The sequence below is a fragment of the Protopterus annectens genome, chromosome 10.part0, assembly GCF_019279795.1.
Source record: "Protopterus annectens isolate FY-2018-M chromosome 10.part0, PAN1.0, whole genome shotgun sequence".
NCBI lineage: Eukaryota > Metazoa > Chordata > Ceratodontiformes > Protopteridae > Protopterus > Protopterus annectens.
This window is the reverse complement of record NC_056744.1, coordinates 1534361678-1534383109: the sequence shown is the minus strand read 5'-3', so window position 1 is coordinate 1534383109 and position 21432 is coordinate 1534361678. Positions and strand designations below refer to the sequence as shown.

The following is a 21432-nucleotide window of genomic DNA, read 5'->3' as shown; positions in this document are numbered from 1 at the left end:
AAAAATTACTAGTATTGCATGCAGCCCCCAACACACACACAGCACCAGACCCTAGGCAGCTGCCTAGGTCATCTTGTGCTGTATCTCGCAATGTTATGGAGGAGAGAAATTAAATTGCAGAGTATTTCTTCTTTTTTTTCTTGCACATGACACTTGGAGATATCATTCTATACTCCAAATACTGCCCTTTGTTGCACTGTGACTGTATAATTCAGTTGTCCGCTCATAACATTTTGTTCATGTGCATATTTCTTCCCATTTGTATAAAATGTTATGCCTAAAATTTAATTTACATGCATTTATTTTCATTCTCTGTAAATGCTATCCAGTACCTGACAACCCATTCTTAGGTATGTCCAGCTAACAGGTCTATATTAGTTCGCTGAAAGTGTATTTCAGTGAACACCTAATCATCAACCCCTAATCAGCGAAAATCACTTCAATGATTCACTGAATTTACCAAGAGCAAAAAAGTAGTTGGCCAACTACATAGTTTTGCCCTCTTCTCCACTACAGTGCAATCTCAGAGTTGTTATATCGAGTTAGGAGGGGTGTGGGGGCATAGACTTCCACACTGGTGGAGTGTGGAGGGCAGAGCCCCCCATTTGGGTTTGTTAGATTTAGTGAGATGTTCATCCACTGTGCTGCAGGGCAAGTATTTCCTTGTCCTTGGTAAATTCAGTGAATTACGGAAGTGCTTTTCACTGATTACAGGTGGATGATTAGGTGTTCGCTGAAATACACTTTCGGCTAACTAATATAGACCCCCAGCTAACAATACTGTATATAAGCAAATACTTGACAGTTTCAAGTCCCTGTGTTAGCCTAAAATTTCAAGCAGCTGAGTTTCTGCACACTTACTTAATACTCATTCTTAACCTATTCATGACTTATATTGGATCTTGTGATCTTTTGACATATATTAATTAAAAGTGATTCATGCTTTCTGAGTTTTCAGACTATTAGGTTTATGTTCTTGGATCCAGCTGTGAAAGAAACAATTCTCTCTCTCTTGCATGTGGGTTACATTTTATTGCTGTTTATGTGTAAGTAAATGCAGTAAAAAGTACTCATGCATATTCTGCAGTTGAAACTGAAAGAAAGTGAAACATTTAGCTAAAAGAAAGCCAGTCTAACATATTACAAATTCATCACTGTTTCTCATAAATAAATACAACTGCAAATGTAATTCATTAATGCCTAAATGATTGTTGACATACATTAAAAGTCTACTAAAGAGACAAAGCTATTTGATAGTAAAAAATGTGAATGTAGTCCAGCTTTAAAACATGTACACACCCTGCATGGATTCTTTGGAAAAGACGAGATCACTTCACTTTTCTCTTCAGTGCACTGCAGAGAATAATCATATTCAAGCTAAACATAAGAGTAAGTAATGCAGTATTTAATTACACACTTACACAGCTACTTAGATACTTTGTTAAAGTTAAATTAATGTAATATAAACCACTTTTCAAAGAGTATAGCTCATCTAATGTGCTTTTTACTAAGCATACCTAGCCAGTATTCTCCATCAGCCACTCCAAATCCAGACTTGTAAGCATTCCAGTTTCGATAGAAGTCTACACTTCCATCCTTCCTCTTCTGAAACACCTGTTAGGAAAAGTGAAAATCTGTTTTACTGCTCTGTGGTAAATGGACCAAATAAAGGCCCCCTATTGCTTAGCAGACCTATTTACAAAGCGTCGGGCAGTCATAAAAACATTGCTATGTAATTTTTTTGTTTGTTAGAATTTGTCAATACACTTTATTAAAATGTATTTCTCTCATTCTGAAGCATCTATGTGTAACAGTTAATTTCATTACCAGATATACTTCTAATGTTAGAGTTGCAAGCATTTTTTTGGTAAATAAATAAAAGATAAAAAGGAAAATTATAGTCAGAGGTGTATCTAGAGTGGGGAAAAGGGGGCAGCCACCCCGGGCACAATGATGCAAGATGTTAGGGAGCACAATTGGGAGATGCCAGTCAATTGGTAATCTAGTCCTAATATTCATTTATGTACCAACATTTCAGAATGCTGGTACAGAAATTAATTGTGATACTTCTTTTGTAGTCAGGAGTGCAGGAGTGAAGTGCTTTAGCACTTCATATGTGTGGTATGAATTGGTGCAAGCTACTTGCTACAAATGTAGCAAGTTATTTGCTACAGTTTTAAAAGTAGAAGGAAAACATGGACCGCTTCTTTTTGACATTTACTTCTCTGAATTCAAGGCCAATGTCAGTGATCTCTGGTTTACTAAATTTGCTGATGATTGAAAAAATGAATTGTTGTCATTGAATCCCACACTGACACAAATGTTTTCCATTAAGGGCTGACACAAACAACAGGTGTCAGAGCCATGGACTAAAACTAAATGGCAAGAAATGCATTATAGTATCTGTCAAGAAATCATCCACCCCTGGTAATTATCATATTGACAACACACCCCTTAGACTGACCCAGTAGTCAGGGACTTAGGGACTTAAGGACACACATAGACAGTAATCTAGCATTTGGCCATCATGTGTCTACAGTAGTGAGGAAATCATTCTGTGTTGCTCAACTTGTAAACAAAGGTATGGCATGTAGGTCTCAGGAAGTTATTGTTCCAATGTATTCGGCATTCATTAGACCTGTCATTGGGTACAATGCCCCCTTTGGCATGTACCTAACCAGGCATATCCAGCAGTTGGAACGTGCACAGAGGTTCCTCACTAAATGAATACAGGGAGTAAGTAAAATGTCCTATGCAGACTGCTTCAAGACCCTATCCCTGTATTTTGTCTCTTATAGGCTATTGAGGGGAGAGCTATGCCTGGTGTACAGAGACATCCTCAGTCCTCACTCTAATGGACCTCCTGCATATCCACAATGCAAACAGTACCAGAATTACCCATTCTGAAGACATAAATCTTGCCTGTGATAAAAATAGGACCTTCTGTCTTTGCAACAGGCTTTCCATCCATGTGAAGCAGAGTTCTTCCCTAGCCCAATTCAATTGCAACTAAAACAATTGGGTGGGGAACCAGAGATTCACCCCTGGTTTCCCAGACTTGTAAATGATTCATCTTCCAGGTCCCTGCTTGTAAATGTTTTCACCTTTCAAGCCCCTGCTTACACTTATCAAGGGTACCAGAACTTGTCAGAGATTTTGAGTGCATGGCTAGGCTTACAAAGGCTTTTGTGGTGGTTAGCCTAGTAAACACATATGAACCTATGAGCTGTTTTCTTTTCTATGCTCCTCAGTTTGGAGACGAGGGACATAGAAATGGGACCTGGCTTGATCTTGAGGTTAGGAGCGCAGAGCAGATTGTAACAACTTTTTTTTTCTTTTTCTTCACTTCTCAACTATAGTTGAGGGGTGCCAAAATGGGGGCACAGTATTGGATAAAGTATTGGGTGAAAGAAAAGAATGATACGCTATGGCTCTCATTATAAAGAATGGTTTGTATTTTTTTTTTAGTTTCACTGTTTACTCATTTCTTAGCTTTTTCCTATAACCACACCCATAAAATGATATCAGGGTATGTACATTGACTTGCATACAACTGCAAAACATTCTGGCTAAGCTAAGCGAAACAACTCATATCTTAAGAAGGGCAGCAGAAATAAATCCACAACAGAGACCTTATCAATGTCTTGTATCTGAGAGGACAAAGAATGACTGAATTTAAGTATGGTATTACAAGATTAATACATAATTATGGCTCAAAATAATGAGAGGTAATGGTAGTAGCTAGGAACAGCAATGTCATATATAAAAGTAATAAGGTAGTTCTGCAAAAAAAGTAAATAATGGAATTAAATTGCTATTTGCAAACAGAAGCAAATATTACACTTTTAGAAGTTCTGGCACTTAAATTTAATGAAGAATATATTCAAAAGACAAACTCATTAAACAGTGACATGAGAAATCATGCAGTTAAATATGGAAGCTCAATAGAAGATTTATAGGAAATTTGCATGACAAAGGAAACTATATTAGAAGAGAAGAGATGCATTTAAACCACACAGGAAACACAATTTTGGTGTCAAGGTTAATGTAAAATGTTTAGAATTGCCTCTGATAAGACTGTAAAACAAATACTGTGGAGTGACCCAACAGACTTATTGTTATGAAAGGCAAGAAGTGTGAATAACAACATGATTGATCTAGTCACTGGTATGTGTCTAGCTTATCATGTGCAACGAATAACAATACAGAGTCAAACTACCTCACTGGTGAGATGACTTCTACTGGCAAAGTTGGATGCTTTGTAAGGGCTTAGAATAAAGCTCTTCCTAAGAATGTGTGAGCACAGTGTGGATGGAATCAACCTTTCATTCTAAAGGTCTGTGAGGGGTTTCACAATTGCAGAAAAGAAATGAAACATAGTGGGCAAAAGGAAGAGTACTTTTTGATCTTTTTGAAGTATAATTCTTCAGTAAGAAATAAAATAGAAAGACCAGGAAAGCAAAAACACAGCATTTTTCTTTTGTAGATACAATGTACATGAAACAACAACAACAAAACAAATATAAACATATGAAAAGTTATGAAAAATCCCTCATAAAGAGATTGCTACAATAAAGACTGATTGTAATCAAATGGCAAATGGCCCAAGCAAACTAAAAGGAATATGTGATAAACATTATGCTCAGCAGGGGAGGGGACTCCTGCCTAGGGAAACTCTGGTTGAGTCTTTAGGCAACAATATCTGCCAAACCATATCTGTTTAATTGATAAATGGAGCTATGAGTAAATTAAGATCTGAGCGTGCTGCTGAACCCAAAGGCCTAAATGGATATTTCAGTCTTTAACTATATATATATGCAATGGTTGTTAAAAAAATAGATATGCTTCCATGCTTTGGAAAATGGCAATTATATTTCCCTACCTAAAGGGTAAAGATAATAATCCATCAAACTATAGACCAATAAGTCTCATGTTTATCCTAGGTAAAATATTGAAAGAGTTTTGTTGAAGTTGATTCTACAAAGATGAATATTTACCAGCATGGATTTAAGCATATTAATTCCTGTAGTACCAATCTTATGACATTTTATAAACATGTTTTTAAAACACTTGACAATAGAATACCACCTGACATTATTTGCCTCAACCTGGCAAAAGCATTTGCTGTTGTACCATACCAGAGAATCATGCAGGTTACAAAAGGCTGGAGCACCAACATATATTTAACTCATTGCATTACATCGTACCTAACTGGAAGAGAATCATGTGCAGGAATTAGAAATACAGTCAAAATACACCACTGGTTAGAAGACTTCAGCTGATAAATTTTGATGCTTTGTAGGGGCTTAGAATAAGGCTCTTCCAATGAAGCTGTCCTAAGATGTTCAGTCAAGCTAAAAAATGTTGTAATCATTCCACATTTCTTTTGAAAATAAGGTTGAAACTTATCTCCCCAGATTTAATAAAATCCATGTAGGCATAGTGTAGAGCCTAGACCGAAGTCACTGTGTCCATGTAAGCGGTTCCACCTCTGTAGCACACCGTTCATATTAATAATGGTGCATTGCTGAAGGACAGCCATGGAACACGTTTATTGAATCAGTGTAGGGATTCTGTTACTGTGTCCGCAGATGAGTAACACAATCCCTGCACTGTCCAAGTGCATTATATTAATGTATTTAATTTGTAATTTTTTTTTATTTTGTGTGATGTGAAATGCAACAATTGACACATGCCAAACATCTAAAAATAGAAATCAGATGCATTTAATTTTTGATTTAAAGGTCAAGAGTAAGCATAGCTTAGTGGGTTTGCATAGCATGGCATGGTGTTTAGCAGTGCTTAAAGTGAGCACAGAGGTATTTGTAAAGGTAAAACAGCATTCCACAAAGCCAAGTGGGTAGAGTTATGACCATATGTGCAGAAGGTGCAAGGTTTGAATACAGAAAAGGGAAATTAAGCATTTATTTTCCAAAGACAAATTATTGCAATTATTTTTAAATCCTGATCTGCTACACTCAGCTAAGACCTGCTAAGCACTACTTAAACAATCTCTGTTTATGCACTGCTTGGCTGTACTTAGCTGGTTTGCACAATGCTAAGCACTGCTAAGCATTGCCAGTTTAAGCACTGCTCAGCTCAGCTGCGCTGATTTGTGTGGTGCCAAACGATGTGCCGCATTTTAAAAATTGCCCAATGGCATGTAAGGGTAGGAAAACAGGCTATATTAGGCACAATAGGCAAGAATACACAAAAATCCATTGGAGTTCTGTCTCTGAAAGATACAATGACAGGTATTGGAGAGGGTTCACACTTTCGGGCGCAGCGCTGGAGCATTCAGTAGTCCAGGGTCATAGTCAGACTCCTTGTTAAAAACCATGAAGACCAGCTCATGCAGAGAGGTTATCAGGGCTTGGAGTGCAAAGCTGAAGCCTGGGACTGGCTGGTATATCTCGCACAGGTGAGCAGTGTCATCACCACCATGCTGACCTGAAAAGACAGAAGGTGCCTCTATTTGACACCTGGGTCCAAAAGTTCCCTGCAAGGAATATTCCACAAGTGTGTAAGTATGTTTACTTGTGTTTCACCAATATTTAATCTTGAATGTCTGCTAAACTGGTATGCATAATGGTGTGCTTCTCTCCCAACAGCTGCAGAGATGACAGCTTGCTACACGAGGCGCATGCAGGGCACCTGGCAAGGTTGCACCATGAATGTGGTGAGCACAGATGTAATATGCTATCTATAGTCAAATAAGAAAGAAAGAGTAGAGCATTAACCATTCATCTGCAAAAGATTTGTAGTGCAATAACTGTGGAATTACAGCTGCATAATGCCAACTGTTGTGCAAGAAAAACTTGAAACTATGCTAGTAAATGCACGAAGGTAGCTCTGATAAACTGTTGTGTAATAATTGCAGAATTAGAGCTGATATTTCACCCCACTAACACTATATTGATTGTGTACACCTGCATTTTATTTAGTAATATATAGGTTACCTAGTATCTTTGTCATGATTGCATTTCATGCGTGTATTCAGCTGTCACTACAGTGTACTATAAAACTGTAGTATTATTACCCAGTCATATTTTGTTTCCATCTGAGCTCTAGACAAATATCAGTCAGTCAGAAATCAGCAGTGACTCAATAGCTAAGTTTGTTAAATGCTGTGTATGAAGAACATGTTGCCACACATGAACCAGGGTTTGAATCCAGTGCTATGTACTAATAAATATTACTGAAGCAGATACGTAATTATGACAGATATTCTCTCCACAGGAACTACAGGTTAATGGGTGAGACATCTCATATTATGTGTAAATAATTCTTTGTTCAGATGTCACAGACTGTTAAAATCATTACCAGGAATGTGATAATACTGCATAAAATAAAAGAAATAAGTTCAATAATAATAAAGTAAAAGAAAATAAATAAAATGTCTAATACTGGTATGGCTGTATGCCTGGAGTGTCTCGTAAAAGTTGCAGCAGTCAATTAATGCATCTTATGCACATGTCATCTGCAGTCAGTTGTACTGGGTTCTATCCCCATGCCTGCCAAGCAAGGCATGATAGTTGTTTACTTGCTGTACTGTACACATACATGTCTCTCAAATGTCATGCTGTCGCAGAATGTAATTACTGTTGTGTAATCCCTGTGTCACAGATGTATCATTGACATGATTATGTCAATAGCAAACAGTACATCAGCCACCAGTACACCTTGGTAGTTATATAGGTCCACGTGATGTGCAAGTGTTCTTTGTAGTTGTGCACCTGCAAGTGTTACTGCTTGGCCCAGACTGTCTCATGCAGATTGCTTGAGAGGTATGTATGTGCTACAGCAGCTATAGGGCACATTTACACATAAAGAAAGACTTGTAGAGTAGAGAGCATTACTGTTGTCAACTATATAGCCCATGATGGTACTGATGGACTGTATTTCTGTCTCTCCCCACCCCTTATCTTCATATATTTATTATTGTTATTCATTGGTTATGGTTTATTATTAACATATGTTGTTCTATAAACTTTATTTTGGGGCATGTGTTTTAATATTGTTATGTATTACAATGGATGCATATTAACATATCTTGTTGAATTACTTATTCTGTTGGCCTTATGCCATAACAGAGCAACAGAGACCTCCAAAGCAGAAAAGCAAGCAACCTCCACCCCTCAACACAACCCAAATGACACATAGCTCACAAATTCAGTGTGCCACCCAACCACAGCCCATAAGCCATAACAATGTACCCAACACTCTAGTCGGGCACACTGAAGTTCCACTCATCAGGCTAAACAAGGAGAAAGTTACTGTCAGCTGCCCTTTGGGTGCCAGGATCTGCCACATAGCCCACACACTCAGGTCACTCCACAACAAGTACAAATATGACTCTGTCATTGTCCATGTTGGTGTGAATGACCTGAGATGTACCTCCCTGGACTACATGAAAAGAGACATGGAGGAGGTCTCCAATCTTGTAGCCCAAGCAGGTATGACCCTACCCCTGAGTAGCATCCTGCCATCACCCAGAATTATACCACAGTACAAGGGCAAAATGATTGACTTCAACAATTAGCTAAGCTTCTGGTGTCATTCTAAGGTGATCCAGTATCTGTCTGCCTGGGATGACATGATCGACAGACCACGATGCTTTGCCAGAGATGGCTTGCACCTGTTGCCCTTGGGATTCCAGATACTGGATAAGGCTCCTGCCACCCCTATAATGTCTTTTTTAGGCAAGGTTCAAATGACAAATTCACCACCGTAACAGGTACAAGCAAGAAAAATCTGAGGGTAATGCTACTCAATGCTAGAAGTCTAAACTTCAAAATGCACTCACTCGAGGCACTCCTTAAAATGGAGAACATTGACATCTGTGCAGTGACAGACCTGGTTCAAGGCTCCAGACAGCACCGCATGCATTACCAGTCTATAATTCATACCACATATTTCGGCCACCTAACCTGGACCGAAACACTAAAGGCAGAGGCATGTCCATATTCATTGAGGATATCCACACCCCCAGGCTAGTTTCTCAGCATAATGCTTCCGAGATTATCCAAGTGCAACTAACTCTGGGCAAGACCACAATACAAATTGTAGCTTGCTACAGATCCCCCACCATGCCCCAGGATTTCCACTCATTTCTTGATACACTGGAAAATATTAGGCTACAACCTAACACCCTAATAATGGGCAATTTCAACTACCCCACCATTAACTGGGAAAACGACTCATGTACCAACTCTTTTGCTCAATGTTTTCTGGAATTCATAAATTCCAACACCTTTGTTCAACTTATCCACTCCTCCACCAGGGGCAGCAATATCCTAGACCTGGTCATTACCAACATGGGCGAATGGTGTTCCACACCAGAGGTCAATTCCTTGTTGGTCAGATACGACCACAAGCTAATCACCCCAGACAACTACATCCTGCCCCACCCCCAATTAGGGAAACCACCATAAAATATTTCTCCAAAGCCAACTTCACACTTCTTAAGACAGAAGTGGCAAACTTCACAACACCCATGCAGATGGACAATAGAGGTACGACTGCTGAATCCTACACAAATGCATTTTATAAGCACTTACACGAGTGCATGGATCGTGCTATCCCTAACAGAACCAAGATGTTATCCTCCAAAAAAAAGGAAGTCAATCTGGTGGTCCCCTGCCATAAACAAACTCTACAACAGAAGAAAGAAACTGCTGCAAAAAAGAGTAAAATCCCATGATTGGAGGAACTCCCTGGTCAGTCTCGGTAAGAAGCTGAAATCCCTCATAAAATCCTCCAAAGCTAGTTATGAAAACAAAATTGCCACTGTTTCTAAAGACAACCACAAAGCATTCTATAGCTATGTCAAGAATCTCAATGGCTACACTCAGATCTGCTCTGAGTTACAGCACAATGGCACTAAATATACAGAACCAACTGATATTGCCAACATCCTGGCAGATAGGTTCAGTGCTAACTTTACCCCCCTCTCACCCCCTAAAGGGCCCATCTCTATACTGGAAGAATGTAAAGTTCCTGTAATCATGGCTGCACAGGTAAAAACCACATTCTCCAAAGCCAAGAACACAGCATCCATGGGACCTGACAACATCCCAGGCTGCATTCTGCATGAACTACAGAATGAACTGGCACTCCACCTAAGTACCATGTTCAATCATAGCCTCACATCAGGCCTTGTGCCCACTGAATGGTGCACAGTGACAGTTGTCCCACTCCACAAAGGGGGATCCGCCATGGACCCCGGGTACTACCACCTCATTAGCCTGATGAGCCTGGTCTGCAAGGCCATGGTATGTATCATCATGGAACTTATAAACAAAGACATTGGTAATCGCCAAACTCTGGACCCCACCCAGTTTGGGTTTGTAAAAGACAGATCATGTCTCCTAAACCTGATAGACTTCTTTGAAGCAGTCAGCAAAGCTGTAGATGAGGGTAAGGTATTTCACACAGCCTATCTAAATCTCGCCAAGGCTTTCAACACCATTCCTCACTCTGGAATTATAGATAAACTCACTAAACTAGGTATTAATCTCTATGTCACATGATGGGTTGTCAACTGGCTCACTGACAGAATCCACACTGTGAAAGTAGTAGACTCCAAGTCCGACTTCTGACCAGTGACAAGTGGAGTACCACAGGGTTTAGTCCTGGGTCCTCTCCTGTTTAGTATCTACTTCTCTGAAGTATAGGCTAACACAGAAGGTCTTTGGCTAATGAAGTTCGGAGATGACTGCAAACTAGGAGCCATAATCAAAACTCCTAATGATGTGGACATCCTATAAAAGGGCCTCACTGAGACAGATGCCTGTTGTTAAAGCCATGGCCTCAAGATCAATCCCAAAAAGTACATTGTCTTCCCTTTTGGTAGAAACTCTGTACCCATGAACTACCACATAGTCAGTAGTCTACTTTACACCAAAAACATGATAAGAGACCTTGGGACACAGGTGGACAGTACTTTCTCCTTTGATAATCACATCACCACAGTAGTCAAGATCCTTCTGCATGGCACACCTCATCACAAAAGGTTTCCCATCCAGGAAAAAAAGAGGTCATTGTTCCCTTCTACTCATCACTCATTAGACCCATTATAGAGTGCAATGCCCCTTTTGGTATGCACCTCACAAGACATCTACAACAACTGGAAAGGCTGCAGAAATACCTCACAAAGAGAATTACCAGCCTCAAACAGATGCCCTACACAAACCGTGTCAAAAAACTCCAGATTTACTCCGTCACATGCTGCCTACTCAGAGGCAATCTCTGACTAACATACAAAGCTATGTCAATCCCAGAGCTGTTGGACATGCTCCACTTAAAAAATCCCAATCCCTCTGAGCTACACACTCTAGGGACCGAAACCTTGTCACCACAATAAATAGAACATGCTGGAGGGATAAATTCCTGTCCCATATCCTTCCCATACTCTGGAACAAACTACATATCTATATCAAACAAAGCTCCTCATTAGCACGCTTCAAGAAAAGTCTTGATGATTGCATGGGAAATAGGAAATTCACTCTGGGGATCACTTCTGTGTTTCTGCTCGACAAGGGCACAGGAAAATAACTTTCTTGGGTGGCGAAAGCCAGGGTACCTTTTTGGCTAGGCTTATATAGACCAATAGCCTAGTACATATCTATGAACTTATGAACTGTTACTGACATGCTGTTAATATACTGACTGTTCTGTCATGTATTGTTGTATTTCACATACTATGTGTTGAAATTTAATGGGATTATTTCCAATGTTCTGGCATGCTGTTATTGCTAACAATGGTTTTGTTCATAACTAACCTATATATATATTGTTTTACCTCGATACCCACAGCACATCTGGGTAGGCCACTTCCTGTTGATCTGCCCAACCTACCTCAGCCGGCCATGGCACTAGGTCTTAGCTTGTCTGGGACCCAAGCCGGGGGTGGCCCCTCTGCTAGCTCTGCACCACCTTCGGGTGGAACCACCTCAGGGGTGGAGGGGGGGGTTGTCACCCAGGATCAACTACTGGCCATGGTGCACAGGATAGTTCATAGGAGCTATGAACAATGCTTACACCAGACTGAGGGCAGACTGGACAACCTGGTGGGGCCTGCTGGACCCAGCCCCTAACCTCCAGCACAGCCACCTTCAGAGCAGTGAAGGAACAGTGCCAAATGCCCATCAGTGGGGATCTGAGTCACACTGCTGCCATCTGGATGCACATGCACCTCAGATTCCACAACACCCTCCCTATCCAAGGTTTTTACCACCCACATGTGTCAAACACTGGCCCTGTCTGCTCTGCTGTCTTGTCTGTTTTGTCTGTCTGCAATTGCATCCTCTCCTACCCAGCTTACCTCCCCACACATACCTACATCCCTTCCCCAACATCCACTATCTTCTTATAAAAAAAGAAAAAAAATGGACACCTGTCCCACAAAAAAAAAATATTGCCTCATACATACCTCTCCATTTCACACATTTGGCCATTGGACCCAACTAATTAGGTCCAATTGTCTTGATAACACATTTATGTTGTTCTCACTCCTCCCTCTGGGGTTTGAGGGTCCAAATTCATGTACAAACTCTGCAAAACTTCACAGCTGTTGTGTGCAAGTAATGGAAGGCAATGGTCCTTTCCTACACTCTTTCTGCACATCCCTACCTGCCTTTCACTATGTTTTTCCCCTGCTTGCCCCCATTTCACCACTGTCCTTTCAACCCCTTTTTCTTTTCAATTTTTTAGCGCATGCTTGAGCGGAGCTAAGCAGCATATTGTGCAAACCCACTTAAATGTGCTTTAATGATCTTATGTGTTTCTCACAGTGTTAGGCACATCTACAAATTAAGCATCCCTATGAGGTCTCAAACCTGGGCTCCGGTTAACTACAGCAGAGTGCATTAGCCTACTAGGCTACGCAGAGCTTAATTAAAATAGCTATTTCCAGCAAAATATAAGATTGCCACTGACAGACTGCAAGTACATATAATGGAAAAAATGGGAGTGTACCTGGGACTGTGATGCAAAATCTACATCAGTATACACCCAAATAAATAATAATGGATGTACGTGAGGCCTGCAATAGCAGGTAATTGTTCCCTTTTATTAGTAACATCTTTAAATACACCTGCTAAGGCAGCAATGGCAAAGTACATGTATACAACTAGGACCCTGCTGCAAAACAACTGCCTTTAAAAACCATGCACATACTGATGGAAGCAGACAGCATATATCTTGCAAATACAGCTGCTGCAATACTGACTCAATAGCTCAGTCTGTTAAATACCTTGCATACAGTAAATTTTGCCACCCACAGTCCTGGGTTCAAATCCATTGTGTTGCATTTAATTTACATTGTTGTGAACACAGCAAGTAATGACTGATTCAAACAATATTAACCCACACAGATTACTGCTACCCAAGGCCTGTAGGTAGGGACATACTGCACATATTCATATAGCCTAACTATATGTCACCTACTACTCTGTTATTGGCACTGTTACATAACAGATGTACCTTAAGCACATGCCTTGATTTGACTGTAAAGGGTACCCTTACCCTGTCTCTGCTGTTATGACAGGGCTGACACTGCTGCCCCAGTTACACACACAGCTTACTGTCCTCCAGAGTGTTCACACTCTCCCTATGTGTCCTAGGCTGCAGCAGTAGTTACAGCCTGGAACATACACAGCTGTATGTTAGCTGCTACAGACCTACCATACCTCACAACTCCCTAAAATAAGGGATCCAGATAAAACCATATATAAAGGGGGGGCAAAGGTCCAGTGACAGGAATATGTTTCACAGTATACCCATACAAAGATAGTGAGCTGAGAGAGTAGCAGCTACTGCATCAGCATGCATATTCTGATGGGTTTGACGTCTGACACTCACATGTCTCTCTCTCCTTACTGGCCTCAGCCCACAATGTCTAACACTGAACTGCCAGACAATCACAACCTCATAGGACAATGGCCAAACATATCAGGCAAAACTGTGGACAGACTTCATAAATCTCAACAGTGGACAGCATTTGTACCTACCCTCTGTTGTCGCCACACCTCACTAATGTGCATTTCAAAAACTAAGAAAGAAGTCAAGGCCTACATGAAGGCCTTAAATATTGCACTATTGTGCCATGTCATTGGCTAATGAAAGCGCAACCCAGCTGTTTTGGATGCAATTAGCAAGTCTGAGCCACAGATTGGTGCACAGGCAATTACCTGTTGATGAGCATTACCTACAAAAGGCAAGCAACTGCTTATGGGGAACAGGTCTGTATGTTGTTTTACTCAGTCAACGGTTTTGCAAACTGTTTGCAGAGGTGCTTGTCAAAAAATGATTACCGCACTCTACCAGGTATGTAATACATGTCCCCATATAATGGGATGCAGATGGGAGGATGGAGGTATGGGGAATAAGGATTACAACAGTAGGCCTGTAGTACATCTATGGTATGGACATGGTGATAATATGCTGTTCAACAGATACAGGTATGGCTCTCAATTGTCCCTGCTTTGAATCAAATCACAGTTCTACCCCTGTTACTCCCTCCTACAATGGTCAGCTCCTGTAGGAAAGCTAGTGGATTATGAGTTCGACATATTGACACTAAGTAAGGGTGTACACAGCTGTAATACCAAATGATGCACTGTAATTCACCTCCTCTAAGTCTGTCAATGTCACACAGAAATAGTTCTGACATTGTAAAGATGTCTCTGATTATCCCTGATGTACTCTGGCTAGGTCACTGTTTTGTTGACATTCATACCTCATTGCTTGAGAGCTATGGCTCCCATACCTGTCAGCAGGAATTCAGGTCATAGCCATAGCAACTGGGGGGGGATAGGTTCAAACTCAGTTACAGAGTATACATATTGGCCATACAAACTAAGGCTATGAATAGACTAACAGATATTAGTGTAGCATAAGTGTTTTCTGAGGAGTCTGTTGTGTGACAAACAGATGCCCTATTTTCTGGCAACAACCATCAGTGATTGGCCATCTGTTTGTCAGACAGCCACATGTTTGTGCCAAAAGGACCACATGTATGAAGTACACGTTCACATTCCGGAAACATCTGTGTAGGAATGATGCCTATAGGAAAGATATACTACAGCAGGTTTGCATTGCTGTCTATCATTCTGGCAAACTGGTGCCATATAGTTGTTGTAATAGCACACAGCTATTTGTCTGACAGTGGCTGTATGACATAGTAGTGGGACTTTCCCATGGGGACAAACCACAGTCGACTGCAGTAATGTGTTTAGAGACATACAGCAGACGATGCATGGCACACAGGGACATAACCAGTATTGCTACTATCTCGGTGATAGCCACACATATGTGTCGATAGACTGTGGGGTATGACGTGTGCGTGAGCGGTGGATAGTGCAGCCCATTTTGGTTGTGCATGGTCTGTACACAGTGGATATCCATGTATCTGGTCCTGTGATGTGTTCCCCTCTTGTTGTCTTTCAGGAACAATGTATCGAAGGAGGTTTCCACCATTTACAGACACAGAAAATAATGTTATCCTGGATGGCCTCAGACTGCATCATCACATTCTGCTGTCCAGGAGTTGCCAAAATTGTAAACAATGTGCAGCAATGTGGTCTGACCTTGTCATGATGGTGAACCAAACTGGCCAACAGGACAGGACCTACAAGCAGGTCTGACACCAGGCCACATATATCGTCAATGCTGCATGGCAAAGGGCAGCTGCTGAGGCCAGGGACCTTGCTGCCACCGGCAGAAGGCCTGCAGCAGAATAACCACTCTCAGCCACAGAAGAATTCCTGGTGAACCTAGGATCAACCACCAGCTCCCAGGCAACCATCACCCCATACATCTTGGAAGTGTGTGCCACAGCGTCCACATCAGAGGAACATCAAGGTAAGCTTACTGTGTTCATCAATGTAATACTGTATCAGTCATTGTGGCAGGCTCTGCATACCAGTACACGGGTGTCAGGTCTATCTGCATTGGGGGGGGGTTGGTCTTAACACGCAGTTGTGTACACATGCTCAGAATGTCAGCAATGTAGGCAGTAACATGTACATGTGAATATACACACATTATCTTGTAACAATGCAACATTTGGTACTGCTGACAATACCTCTCCCTCACATTTTCATAGGTCCATCAGGCACGACTGGAGTCCAAGGTCCTGTACCTGGTAAGTGTGATACTGCTGTTTTACAGATCAAATATACCCTAAGAATGTTAAGGGCTGCCATGTTGCCCAAGGAACAACTGTTATGCTTAGCCAGAGTAGTATAGTTGTATGTTCCATTTCGGAGCTGAAGTGCATAGAATGGGTAATCACAGCTGTGTATTTGCAGGAACATTAACACATTTGCACTTATTGTTATGAAGGACTATGCAGCCTGCTATACAGGAGGCCATCACTCCAAGATACCTGCTCACACACAATGGGGAGATGGTACATACCTGAGGCAGTGATAGTCCAACTGGCATATTATGCTCAAGAAAGGTGCACTGGGTTTTAGGCATAGGTCTATCAGATACAGTGTCATATTACTTACCTCACAGGTGTATTGTACTGGCAACATTAACCGGATGTAGCTGCAGTGCATGTTATAAAGGGCCTGTCTTGTCTGTGTATGTTGTTATGTGCTTGTGTGTTGTGCATGAGATTACAAATAAGATGTGGGATGTGTAATGCAGTTGTGGCTCCAAACCTGTATGTGTCTGTGTGGATTATCATACATAATAGTGCAGGTAGTAATGTACTGATGTTGTCTTCCTCGTCAAAAGTGAACATGGGGGTCGGAGTCTGTCCCCCTCACAACCTGATGTCAGTGTCTCACTGGAATCAGATGATGATGATGGCCATGGTGAGACACAGGTAGGGTTGTTGGGGGCTGAATCGGTCATAGGGGTTGAAATCCCACTTCCTCCACCATTGTCCCCACACACAATCAGTATGCCCACACATACCCAGTCACCTGAGGCTACAGATATCTCACAGTCAGAGGGTGGTGACATTGAACAGGACAGTGTGGCAACTATGGCATCAGTGAGTGTAGACAATGGCCATAGCCAGAGAGCTGGTGAGGTCAAACACAGGCAGATTGACAGGGGTGCTCAAAGGAGGAATACTGCCCATCCATCACCTGTCACAGGTGTCACATTACAGGTCACTCGCTGTATGTTTTGGACCATCATGGAGGCACAGGCACATTCCAAACACAACACCAGATGGATGCTCAGGAGTATGGATGCAGCACAATCTGACATCCGTGATTGCCTCTACCACATTGGTGATGTCTTGGATTATTTCACTGATGTAGTGGACAGACAGTTGGCTGAGACATGAGACATTGTCAGTCTTTCACTGCACATTGTGCTGGAACATCTGGTTGGAGTCGGGCATCAGACACATGGACGTAGGTCAGCAACAACATCTGCTGAGAGTCCATGTGGTTGGGCACACTCACGCTCCTATAGTGGCAGTACCTCCAGCTACAGAAGGAAGTGTGCTTTCCACACCACAATGTGGGAGGCCATGGGCATGTGGTCCTGGGTGATCCTGTGGGGGACACGGGCCAAGCAGTTTGTATTCTCCATCAGCTACTAACACCGCATCTGACCCACGGCATGGTGGTGCCAGTGCCAATCCTGACAGAGTCAGTTCCCATGTTCATGGCCAGAGATGGTGAAGTGTCCACTTTGCCATGTACAGTCCACAGTTGTTCAACATACACACATGTAGGGCTAGCACTGTGCTGGACTGTGTACATGCACACACTCAAACATCACTGTCACATGCAGATCACTAACAGACATATACGGCACCTCTCCATGGTCCATTTAACCAGCACCCCTTCCTGACTCACACACATGCTGCCAACTGTTTGGCACAGCCTAGGCCTCTGGCACCCCCACACCACACCCTGTGTATGTGATGATATCTGTGCCACATCTCTGACATCCATGCCATTGATGCTGAGACATGAAAATATGTGTCTGATGCACAGAGGGACTATACTACTTTACATGTACTTATGTAGCGCGGTATTGTTATGCCATGGCAGGTGGTATGGGCCATGATATGTGCTGTATGGTGGCATGTGTCATGACTACACATCAACGTTTCTGTATGTTTGTTGCATGATGTTAGACTGGCAGTAGTGTTACAGAATGACAGGTGTCTCACAGACCTGTATATGTTTCTGTTCCAGGGGTCTGAGTGGTTAAGCTATGGAGACTTGGCGGCAATGCAGTGGCACAGGATGGCATGACAGCATAGCAGAAATATGACATCGGCAAGGTACAACTGTATAGGTGAGTGGTTACCTAGGTGCACAGGTGTAGAACAGTGTGTCAGGGACAATGGGGCAGTCAGCGTAAATATGCATGCATACTCTGTGACAAAGTCTGCTACCCTTGATAAGTGTTACCTGAGTGTTCTATGCATATAAATCTAGCTGGTGGTAGACAGCAGTTATGGCTATGTAGATGAGGGCTATTTAGGGCCAGCAGTTAGTCACAGGGCAGTAAAATGTATGACTATTTCACATAAATAACCCATATGGCCATGTGCGTACTGCTGCAAGGGAATATATTTGCATATACACACACACACACACACACACACACACACACACACACACACACACACACACACACGCACACACACACACACACACACACACACACACGCAATGGCTGATGTGAGATTAGAGCCCCTACCTACCTACTGTTACACACCATAGCTCACAATACTTATTGCATGTGCTGCAGGTTATATCTGTTGGATATGTGGGTGCAGCCACAGTATTTGTGGACTACGCAAAGTGGCCTTGTATTACACAGTATGTGTGACCTGCAGAGTGAAGCTGCTTGATGCTGTTATTGTATCTAGTGTCTTAGGAATGGGATACCTCTTAATATCCCTGCTATGTGTGTAAAGTTACCAGTATCGCCATGTCTGGCCGGATATAGTTTGTTAGGTAAACTATTGGCCAGTGACAATATGGCCTGCCCAAGTCCTGCTTTGCAACCATTGCACATATACCACCTGCTCACCATTGTCTATCTAGAGGGTGACATTCCACAGGCACAGGGTTCTGTGGGTGAGTGGATAATATCCTTTTGTGGCCTTGGTCTGTTACCATCAGACAACTGTTGCATGTGTAGATGCAGATAACTCTAGCATTCTACATGTAAGTGGGAACATTCGTACATCCTCTCACACATATATACATGTGTATATATACATATATATGTGTGTGTGTGTGTGTGTGTGTATAAATATATATATATATATATATATATATATATATATATATATATATATATATATATATATATATATGGGTTCACTATAGAATTCCGAAATACTGAAATCCCAAATTTCCCGGGTGAGGCAACAGACATGGGTTCACATTAACTAAGTGTGCTAGCATGCCCAGTGTGACTGTGAGTACTTACAAAGTGAATCCAGGCCAGACTTACCTGTACTCCAGTCTGGGAATTTGTGTGCTGCAACCAATTGGCTGCTGGACCTGTTTCCAAAGTACAGCACCTCCCTGATATTTTGTCCAAGACATTCCCCAGCAGTTTTCTGAATGTAATATGTGACCCGTACCTATCATCTGTACAGATTGTAACAGAAGGTCCAGAGTTTTGCATCTTATTATTGGTACATTACACATAGCATTGTGATTTTCTGGCACATTAGGGGCATGTCATTATAGATCGACATTAGGAAATGATGTGAGACATTTGAGTTACTGACTCCATACACATCAGAGGAGTCATGCAAATGCATGACCTGTTATTCTCTGAACTTTCCACATTTGTCTGGCCAGTAGTTAATCCTTCTCCTTATATTTGGCCTTTGTACCACTATTGTTCATGGCTTTCCCCAGATTCTCTGCTCTAAGAGGTTGAGAGGTATGATGTGACTTGGGTACACGATGTAGCACACACACATACACACACAGGGTGACAGTCTCCATACCTCTCACTGTATATGTTTTTGTAGAATGTCCATCATTCTACCCCATATGTCTGCTCCATAGCTCTTAACCTTCCATCTTCTCCAAAATGAGGAACACTAGCCCTCATAATGTGGAACAAATGGGCAAAATGTGGAACACATACTAATGGCTTACTAACAACTTCTACTAGGAAGGCCATAGGATGGTTAAAATATGCTGGTTTTATTTATAAAGAAGATCTTTTAATGAATTGATATGCTTCGTTTCTATTTACCATGGATTTCACTTAAAAAAAATTCCTGACACTGAATGTGTGACACAGTCTTTCAATGTGGAACTTCAAGGAACTTTGAGGAACATGAACTTTTTAAGAACCCAAATGAGGTATGTTCCTCGTAATGAGGTACACTTGAGAGGTATGGTCTGCTCTGTTCCTCATACAGTTGTGTTTTTCCAGTAATATATAATTAAATGCAGTCTACTGAATTGTTGTAAGTACTGACACAGTTAACTGATGGCCTTTACATACTGCAGCTAATCTGATCTGTTGCAACATGCTGTTATACTAGCCACCTTCTAGGTTACTCAGAGAATGTATATCTGTAGGTTTGGCCCTTTGTTCCCCATTTTCTCTAGCTTTGTCCAGCTTCCTTGCAGTAACAGATTACTGTGTTATGACAATGTGTGGGAGTCCTACCATACAAGTAACTCACATGCAAAAGTTGTAGGTGCGGCCAGCTTCAAACCATCAACCATGCTAACGTCCTTAGGCAAGTGAGCCACACCAGCTGCCAGAAAGTGAGGTTTAATTCCTCACACTATCAATAGCATACAGACATACACTGTGTTCCCTGCTGTGACTCCTGCATTTTATAGAAAATGCAACATGTGGCCAGCTTCTTTGTGACAGTCCTGGAATTGTGTAGTCTATATATATCCTTGCAAACATGCTGTTACTGCAGTTGTTTGGGAACACTGATGTGTTGGGGGTAGGGGACTCTGGTATTGTCAAGTCATGCATCTGTCCTATGACCCCACTGTTTGGCATTTCTCTTCCATAATGCAGTGGCGTTTCCAGCTATGTGGCCTAATGCATATTATGGGGCACCCAGTATTGGACAGAATACCTGCTGTCCCAAGTAGCTGTTAGTTCTCTGCAAGTAGCCCAATAGCCCACTCTATTCCCTGGCATACGTGCAGCAGGTCCATACATATGCTACCATAGTCTAGTAACCCATACATTTGCTGTATAGGATAGTGACTTACTTTGCGAACACAGCGGTTGAGAGACCTATTTATCAGGGCTGACTCTTTCTGATGCATGCAGTACACAGCCAATACCTGGTTAGGTACAGGCTGTATGGTCTGCTTGGCATCCTTTTTACTATGTATGCAGGTCAGAGTAAGGTGTCAGCCCTTAGAAACCTAGGTTGTCAGTGCATGTGCTATGTGTTGTCTCTTGGCCAAGGCCAGGGCATACTGGGCACACCTA

At 41.8% G+C, this 21432-nt stretch overlaps 1 protein-coding gene across 1 annotated transcript in view; it reads right to left on the bottom strand.

The window, feature by feature from the left end:
* The window catches only part of LOC122814333 (microfibril-associated glycoprotein 4-like), a 204837-nt gene that overhangs the window by 34068 nt on the left and 149337 nt on the right, over positions 1-21432 (bottom strand). Inside the window, exon 5 of the mRNA XM_044086919.1 lies at positions 1518-1614. Coding sequence (XP_043942854.1) covers positions 1518-1614 — 97 coding nt within the window. The remainder of the gene's footprint in view (positions 1-1517; positions 1615-21432) is intronic.